This window comes from Oncorhynchus keta, chromosome 22 (genome assembly GCF_023373465.1).
Source record: "Oncorhynchus keta strain PuntledgeMale-10-30-2019 chromosome 22, Oket_V2, whole genome shotgun sequence".
Lineage (NCBI taxonomy): Eukaryota > Metazoa > Chordata > Actinopteri > Salmoniformes > Salmonidae > Oncorhynchus > Oncorhynchus keta.
Window position 1 is genome coordinate 36,788,901 of NC_068442.1, and position 9,763 is coordinate 36,798,663.

General features: G+C 44.4%; 1 protein-coding gene across 3 annotated transcripts in view; it reads right to left on the reverse strand.

Annotated features, from left to right (window-relative positions):
• The window catches only part of tpm4a (tropomyosin 4a), a 26,586-nt gene extending 17,245 nt beyond the window's left edge, over positions 1 to 9,341 (reverse strand). The window contains exons 1-3 of one of the 3 annotated variants that reach the window (XM_035761611.2): positions 9,223 to 9,341; positions 8,847 to 8,981; positions 5,306 to 5,431 (exon numbers count right to left, since the gene is read on the reverse strand). In XM_035761611.2, the coding sequence (XP_035617504.1) occupies positions 5,306 to 5,431; positions 8,847 to 8,960 (240 nt within the window). In that variant the 5' untranslated portion in view covers positions 8,961 to 8,981; positions 9,223 to 9,341. Of the gene's footprint in view, positions 1 to 5,305; positions 5,432 to 8,846 lie in introns of all 3 variants that reach the window. The other 2 variants (XM_052475122.1, XM_035761612.2) reach the window with 2 other exon arrangements.
• Between the last annotated feature and the right edge of the window lie 422 nt (positions 9,342 to 9,763).

The following is a 9,763-nucleotide window of genomic DNA, read 5'->3' on the forward strand; positions in this document are numbered from 1 at the left end:
TGATTTTAGGCTAAATGTTGTGGTGTTTTTGTGTAGCTCTGGCGACTCCTATTTGTATTGGTTACTGTAACTTGATCGTTGAATACCTCATCAATATGTGTGTGGGTAGCAATACACAAAACAATTCACATGATTCAGTTGTCTATACTCCAGCAAGCAGATGGAATCAGCAGGTTTTGATTTATGGTGTCTCGGGTGAGTGTCTTGTGGAAATGTGGTCGGTACAGCTTCAGCTCTGTGAGTGCCTATGTGAATTCCCCACCGGAAAAGCTTGGAGCATTTATTTCATTAGACACTGGAGTGTGGGCCTATCTGTTTGCTTTAGCTGCATTCCTGACATTCCAGAACTGCTGCTCTGCCCTGCTGCTCCACAGCCCTTTTCAACCCGTATCCACTACAGCCCATTCTCTTAAGGTTACCATGCCCCACAGACACAAAGGAAATACCACACGCTTCAGGTTGGAGTTCCCCCTAGGCACTGATCTAGGACCAGCTTTACCTCCCTAAAATCCTGATGTTAAATCATTAGCTGGGAAAATGTACCTTAGACCAGTGTCTAGGGGCAACCTCACCATACTGTTAATTTACAATGCCTCACAGACACAGGCTAACATTAGCAATCAGCTGTTGTCTGGCTTATAGGGCAGTTATTCTCTGCCTACTCATCTGATTTGGCTGTGTTAATTCAGATGTGTAATGAGTTGACCGTTGCCTCTAATAAATGACATGTGGCGGAGTGTTCAGGAGCATATTTTCATGGGAAGCCTGGCCTAAATTCCCCAGAGCTGCCATGTCAGTCCTGCCTTTCTGCGCCTGGTCAGCCACTTCCTCTCTCTCTGTCTTTCTCTCTCCCTGTGCAAGACAACAGTGAGTTTCTCTGGGATATCCGGAATCCCAAACAATACGGTCTCCTTGTTGAAGTTGGGGCACACACGGCTCAGATAATCTGACTTTGTTGTTTTATCTACAAACCGCTATCTCTTACGTTCGAGAATTTTAAAAAGTGTTACAGGAACTGTATTGTTACTGCTAATTGTTTTCTTGCATAGATTGTTTATTGTATAAATATTGGTGCTCATTCTTTCTGTCTGCTTGCAGATCTCAGACACCAGGCCTACTGTGTTTGGGAAAATGAAAAAGTGGGTCTGGTATGAGAGATAATATCTCATAATGACAGCAGGATAACATCATTCTAGCCACAGGCAAAACAGACACTGCCTTTCTTTGACGAACAGTCGTTCAGAGAGCACATAACTAATATCAAAAACAGCCTTTCCTCTTATGAAAAGTTGGTGAATTTCTACATTTTAATAGATCATCTTATTAGATAATCAGATTGTGGATATTGAAAAACAACAATATGGGCTTATTCATACTCAACTTCAAAAATATCCATCTAAAGTATGACGAGCACACACTTGATCCTCTTTGAAATGAAGCCTAAGCCTGTATTTAAATGTAACCTTTATTTAACTAGGCAAGTCAGTTAAGAACAAATTCTTATTTACAATGACGGCCTACCAGGGAACAGTGGGTTAACTGCCTTGTTCAAGGGCAGAACAACAGATTTTTACATTGTCAGCTCAGTGATTTGATCCAGCAACCTTTCAGTTACTGGCCCAACACTCTAACCACTAGGCTACCTGCTTGTAAGTACAGTCAAAGCAGCCACCCAGCCATACATACAGTATCTACTATCCAGGGTTTACCAGCATTCCTGTATGTTAACCAGTGTGGTTGTGTTTAGGCGGAACATAGTGGCTGAGTGTGTATGGGGAGTTGGTGAGCTCATCTTTCAAGACTAGGCGCCCAGAATGATATACACATTATGATCTCCACACAGACAGGCCTGATCAAAGCACACTCACAGCTGGCGCTGGGGCAACGGACCAGCCATATAACTAGAACAAGTAGAATGGATATCACCATTCAAAACAATGGCATGTGGTGGGCAGCCAAGAACATTGCTGACCAAATTTGGTGTAGGCCACTTAACACAAAGGCCCAGGTCCCAACCAATGATGTATATAAACCATTGATTGCTGATGCTATGCATTGGCCATTAAGAGGCTTTGAAGCCGCCGGTCGGCCATATTGGCACTCTCCAGTAGGAGCAGTCCTCTATAGAGCCCCACAGTGGAGGCGTCATAAAACCTAGTGGTTTTATGGGTATTAAACAGGGAAAGGGTTCCAATTGTTTTTCCACCATACATTTTACCCATAGAGGATTTTAGGAACACTAAAATAAGGGCTATGTTTTGTGTAGGCTTATTATGGCATGACATTTTGATAACTATGTAAATATCTCTCAGACAAGATAACTTTTATCAATATATTCGGCTCTTATTTACTCTCAGATTCGAAAATGCTAATTAGCATCAAAGTAGACGTCATGCAAAACTACAAATCCCTGCAAGCTCCTGCACGTCATCTCTAGCTGACACCTTTGCTAACAGGTATTGTGTCAATTTAAAACTTGCACAAGACAGTTCACAGAATTGTACATTTAGAGAAATGTTGCCAATTTATTTATTACTACATTTAGCTAACATTAGTTAATCCAGAGATTCTTACCTTTGCCTCGATTCGTCAGTCTCATCCAGATCATCATAGCGTTTGTACTTCTTTATGATAGCCACATTAGCAGCTATTTGGCTTTTCATTTTTGAGGGGTAAATACAGGCAAATATATTGATAAAAGTCACCTTGTCCTAGAGATTTACACAGCTATTTGCATTTTTTAAATTTAACTAGGCAAGTCAGTTAAGAACAAATTCTTATTTACAATGACAGCCTACCCCAGCCAAACCCAATCCCGGGCAACGCTGGGCCAATTGACTCCCAATCACAGCCGGTTGTGATACAGCCTGGAATCAAACCAGGGTCTGTAGTGATGCCTCTAGCACGGAGATGCAGTGCCTTAGACCGCTGCGCCACTCGGGAGCCCAAATCAAAATGTCACACCATGGTAAGCCTACACAAAACAAAGACTTAATTTTAAGTGTTTCTAAAATCCCTTAAAGGCAAAATGATTGGTGGAAAAAACAATTGGAGCCATTTCTCTGTTTGACTTCTAAGTTTTATGGTTATTATGCCACATACTGTGGTACTCTATGGGAATGAATAAAATTGTGCAGTATTTCAATCAAATGTTTCAAGGACAAAATTACATCTATTTAAGTATTTTTGTTGTTGTATTGGAGACTGTAGCATTAGTAATCTAAAAATGTTTTACTTTTAAGAACATTTTTGCTCACATAATATTATTTAAAATTATACAAAATGGTGTGTGTAATATAATACATGCATAAACAAATGTAGACATTAATAAATTCATTTCTATAACTTCCAAAATATTTTTTTAAACGGTGGAAGAGTGCCAAGATAGAAACATGGTGGTTTCAACACATCGCCCCCTATCAGTCATCTAGTGTATATATAAATCATCCCAACAGGTGGGAACCATTCCAATAATGCTTAATATTGTAAAGGAGCTGATCGCGGACTACAGGAAACGGAGGGGCGAGCACGCCCCCATCCACATCGATCGGGCTGTAGTGGAGCGGGTCGATAGCATTGAGTTCCTCGGTGTCCACATCACTAACAAATTAACATTGTCCACACACACCAACACAGTTGTGTAGACGGCACGATAGCACCTCTTCCCCTTCAGGAGGCTGAAAGGATTTGGCATGAGCCCTCAAGTTCTACAGCTGCACCATTGAGAGCATCTTGACTGGCTGTATCACCTCTTGGTACGGCAACTGTAAGGCCATACAGAGGGTGGTGAGTATGGCCCAATGCATAATGGGGGGCTGATCTCCCTGCCATCCAGGACCTCTATACCTGATGGTGTCAGAGAAAGGCCCCCAAAATTGTCAGAATCCAGCTACCCAAGACAGGCTGTTCTCTGCTACCGCACGTCAAGTGGCACCAGTACTGCAAAGTCTGGAACCAACAGGAGCCTGAACAGCTTCTACCCCCAAGCCATAAGACTGCTAAACACTGAGCAAATGTTATGTCTTGTGAGCTAAATGTGTTTTTAAACTTCCGGCGAGTGTTTACAGTGAACACTGAGGATGTACCCTTGCAGTTTTAGACAGTAGCCAATTGACTATTCTGGCTATTTGATCATAATGTAGGCCTACCAACAAAACCAATGCAGCAAATCCCATAACATTTTTATGTGGAATTATCATTTGATTTCTATGATATACAGTGCATTTCACTTCAGACCCCTTTACTTTCTCCACATTTTGTTACGTTACAGCCTTATTCTAAAATGGATTACATAAATATTGTTCCTCCTCAATCTACACACAATATCTCATAATGCCGAAGCGAAAACAGGTTTTTAGAAATGTTTACAAATCAGGCATCTATGGTCGAATTGCTGCAAAGAAACAACTACTAAGGGACACCAATAAGAAGAGGAGACTTGCTTGGGCCAAGAAACACGGGCAATGGGCATTAGACCGGTGGAAATGTGTCCTTTGGGCTGGAGTCCAAATGAGACAATTTTTGGTTCCAACTGTCATGTCTTTATGAGATGTGGTGTGGATGAACAGATGATCTCTGCATGTGTATTTCTGAACGTAAAACATGGAGGAGGATGTGTGATGGTGTGGGGGTGATTTGCTGGTGACACTGTGTGTGATTGATTTAGTATTCAAGGAACACTTAACCAGCATGGCTACCACAGCATTCCGCAGCGATATGCCATCCCATCTGGTTTGGGCTTAGTGGGACTATCATTTGTTTTTCAACAGGACAATGACCCAACACACCTCCAGGCTGTATAAGGGCTATTTTACCAAGACGGAGGGTGATCGAGTGCTGCGTCAGATGACCTGGCCACCACAATCCCCCGACCTCAAACAAATTGAGATGGTTTGGGATGAGTCGGACCGCAGGGTGAAGGAAAAGCAGCCAGCAAGTGCTCAGCATGTGTGGGAACTCCTTCAAGACTGTTGGAAAAGCATTCCAGGTGAAGCTGGTTGAGAGAATGCCAAGAGTGTACAGAGCTGTCATCAAGGTAAAGTGGCTAAGAATCTCAAATACTTTTTTGGTTAATACATGATTCCATATGTGTTATTTCAAAAGTTTTGATGTCTTCACTATTATTCTACAATGTAGAAAATAGTAAAAATAAAGAAAAACCCTTGAATGAGTAGGTGTTCTAAAACTTTTGACTGGTAGTGTACTTAACCCACGCGCCCAACCTCCTCCTAGTCCCCTTCCTCCTAACACCACCCAGTGGGTGTGTAATAGGGGCTCTACCCAGGGTGCTTTGCTGCCCACTCACGTCTGTGGCGGTCTTCTCAGACTGTTCCAGTTTCTCCTGGGCGTCTTTGAGGGCCTCAGAGTATTTGTCCAGCTCGTCTTTAGTCCCTTTCAGGTTCTTCTGCAGGCCCAGCAGCTCGTCTTCCAGCTAGAGCAGGGCAGATGTTTGTTAGTTAATAGTACACGCAGTTAGCTCTCTCTCTCTCACTCGCTCGCTCGCTCGCACGCACGCACGCACGCACGCACGCACGCACGCACGCACACACACACACACACACACACACACACACACACACACACACATATATATAAGCTCTCCTGCATGCACACACTCACAAACTTGAGCGCAAAATTGGTGTCTTTTCTTCTTTCAGTATATTAGCCTACTCATCTTGCTTTCTTATATTTCTATTATGATAACTCTTATTATATCACCGTTTTATCAAAGTCAACGTAAGGTTGTTAGTATCAAGTTTCCATCATATGTTGCCGTTCTTGTTTATCTTCTTTAATGAATTAATAAAATGTGAGATTGTGTTTCCAAATTTCTACAAGACAATATGTTGGTATGGGTAGGAATGTTTATGCTTTGTTCAGTTCTGTCCTTCAGTTACACATCTAGCTGTAAATCCCCCGAATGCAGCTCACTTTCCAGTCCATTTTCCAGCTCACACTCTCAAACACCTAGATCCCCTGAACGCAGCTCACTCTCCAGATTCCAATCACCTGAATTCTAATCACCTGTTCACATACCTGTATGTCATTATCACACACTATTTAGGTCAGTTCTTTGCAGCCCATCGCATCACTAATGACGCCTTTTGCCCATTCCCTGCCTGTACTTTAGCCAACGGCTACAGGACCACCATTGCTACGGTAAGGCTGAGAAGAGTGCCTTTCACATTACCACAGTAACCTTCCTAGGGTTCGTGCTGACACCAGGAGGGGTCAACATGGACGAAGGCAAAGTCACGGCTGTGCTTAACTGGCCCAAACCTACCACCGTAAAGGAACTACAATGTCTCCTAGGATTCTCCAACTACTACTGCCGGTTCATTCTGGAACTGCAGCAGCACAACCGCTCCTCTCTCAGCTCTCACCAGTCAAAACCCATACCCTCCAATGGACCGACACCGCTCTTACTGCATTTGAGACCTTGAAATGCCTCTTCACCTCTGCACCCATCCTTAGGCAGCCAGATCCCACCCTTCCTTTTGTTCTGGAGGTGGATGCATCGGAGGTCGGCGTGGGAACGGTTCTCTCTCAGCGGGTCGGGACACCTCCCAAATTACTCCCATGTGGCTTCTTTTCCAAGAAACTGTCACCCGCTGAGAGGAACTATGATATTAGGAACCGAGAGCTCCTCGCCATTAAGCTGGCTATTGAAGAGTGGCGCCACTTGTTAGAGGGAGCTCATCACCCATTCCTTGTCCTCACCGCCCACTGCAATTTGGAGTACTTAAGTGCTAAGAGGCTCAACCCCAGACAGGCTCGCTGGGCACTCATCTTCAACTTCACCTACTGTATCTGCCAAGCAAGAAAAATGTGAAGGCTGATTCCTTATCCCGTCTACTTGACACCCCTTCCTCTAACCCAGCTCCTGAGCCCATCCTGCCTCCATCTTGTGTTGTGGGACCCATACAGTGGGAAATCCAAGCAGCCGTCCAGGAGGCCCTATGCCACGACCCAGCACCTCCCGACACTCCTGCAGGCAAGACCTATGTTCCTGCATCCGTCAGACCCCAACTAATGCAGTGGTGCCATACCTCGCTGAGTTCTGGCCATCCCGAAATCACCCGGCCCACGGAGCTACTGACACGCAAGTTCTGGTGGTCATCCTTAACAGCTGACGTCCGAGATTACGTTCTTTCCTATCCCGTCTGTGCTTGGGCAAGGAGCCCTCGCCAACTACCTACCGGTAAGCTCGAGCCTTTACCTGCACCAAAGAAACAGATCCCCTGAATGCAGCTCACTTTCCAGATTCCAATCACCTGAATTCAATTCACATGTTTGCACACTTGTATTTCATTAACACACTATTTAGTTCAGTTCTTTGCACCCCATCACGGAGGTATTGTTTTTCCTGCGATTTACTGCTCCCGTGTATGAGTTTTTGCCTGCCTCACTAACAATGCCTTTTGCCTATTCCCTACCTGTACTTTAGCCTATGGATTTATAGGACCGATGTGTCTACCCAGAATCCATCTTGATATTAAGGGGACCTATTTAGCAGCCCGAATGTTACACCTCTATGATTTGATGGTAAAACATTAAATAAATGAATGCCTATAAAGTTATAACTCTGCAGCTGGATTGATAATCTGCTCAAAGCAACAGGGATGAGAGAAATCTACAACGTGCATGGTAACTTCCCTCAGGGTGTTGACAGTGGATTTCATTTTTTGTCAGAACAATAAAGCGCTAGCATGCAGAGCCTGCACACTGGGGGCTAAGTAGTAATCAGAGTTCCCCTCTGTGCCTTTGGGGCTCTGAAGTGCTGATAATCCCGCTGGATTCCACACGGCCATCTCCTATTGTCTAAAAATACAGCTGCTATCCTTGGTTGACTGTGTTCTCTCAGGCAATGGAGACGCATGTCAGGCACTTGGATGGACTCCCGTACAGACGCCCTTGGTCTACCAGTGGTTCTCTGCTACAGCTATACCTCTCCAGAGCCCCGTCACGAATCTCCAAACTCGGGGTGAATAGGATCTGGGGCCTGGGTCCATCTCTGTGGAATTGTAGGACCCCGACCACCACTGGGCGTATCCTGATTTGGGCTGAGCCTTGTCAACAGACCATCAAGACGATGCTGCATCCAGCACCTATTTGTCCTTTTTTAAATACATTTTTTTCAGTTGGCATCAGTTTAGTCCAAGCCTGGGGGATAAAGTACTCGGATCATCATTAATCTTTGGACTATGTAACTAAAGCCATAATCGGAGGTTATACTCCGTTTTAGCTGTGTTTTATTGCTCTTGTCAAGTCCCAGTGGTACTGTGTGTTGTCCATTGAAGGAGTTGTCACCCGGTCCTCTTTCCCTCCCAAGGCTGCTGTGGGCTGTTGGTAAGGGATCTTTCCTCATAGGTCAACGTCATCTTTCATTTGTTGATTTAACCTAAACACTTCCACTGAGCTGTGCTCTGGTCAGCTGCAGACATTACAGGCATATGCACACTGGGTCCACTTTGATTCTTTCATTAACTTTGATTGACTTGGTCTCACATCTTTTATTACAATTCCTTAACAATACATTTGCTAACACTGTCAATCTTTGATTTGGGTCTACACTTTAATCAAACCTATTTGCATTGGATTAATTACACACAATTTTCTCCGAAATACATCTGGTATGGAACAAATGTTTAGATTGGCTTACAGAGTGTAGAGCAGTATGAGACATCAGAGCCCGTACATGGTTTGAATTTATCTCTTGTGATATCCCTTTATGAACAGCTTTTGATTAAATCCTGCACTTTATCCTTCTGTAGCTAAGTGCCATTTTACTGTGTCAACTGAGTGATGTTTCATAGATTCATTTGCATGTCTCTTTCTCAACTCACCTGCTTGCACTTGTCCTCTGCTGCCTTCTTGTCGGTCTCAGCCTCCTCTGCGCGGTCAATGGCGTTCTCCTTGTCCAGCTTCAGCATCTGCATCTTCTTCTTGATGGCCTCCATAGTGCCTGGTTAGTGTGCTCACTGAGAAGAGAAATGTAGCTGAGAAAGTTGTTACCCCTGTAGTTTGAGATAGAGCCTGTCCTATGCAGTAATGGAGTGACTACTAGATCCTGAGTCCACAAGTCAGAGGGCTAGAGAAACAGACAGAGGTAGAGAAAGAGGGAGCGCAATGGAGTGCGAGACAAGAGGTTGCAAGCGCAGCACAGAGGGATGCAGACTTGAGCCTAGGGCTGCTGTCAATGCTTTAAACTCCCAACCAAACCTGAGTGTAGTCTCCGATGCTTCCCTCTCCCTTCATCCCTCCACGCACCACTCTGCCCCTCTTACCAGACATCCACCCACCCACGCCACCACCCAATCAAACCACTCATACGAGGCCTTTCTAAGGAATGGCTTGGACCGCTGTAAACACTCACTTACACAGCAGCTCTCAGCCAATCTCCTTATTTGGGTTGCTATGTTTTCACAGAAAAAAAGACAGATCAGACAGGAGAGAGAAACACAGGGCCTAATTCAACATTTAACCCTGTGGATGGAAGAGTTGGCATGTGACGCTTAACACACCTCTTGTCCTGCTCAAGAATAGGGTTGGCTCTGTTATGGGTGAGCCATAGAGAGAGTTAACAAGTTGTGATTGCTTGGTGAAGACGTCTGTGGTCTGTTGTTGGACAGTCCGCCCAAGTCACTAATAAAGGATGCTTAGCAGCTCCACATACAACAGAGGACAGGTAATGAGTTTACATTGATGAAGTTTCCCCTCACCAGCTGATATTAGTTGGAATGCCAAGGTTTTGAGGTTTGGA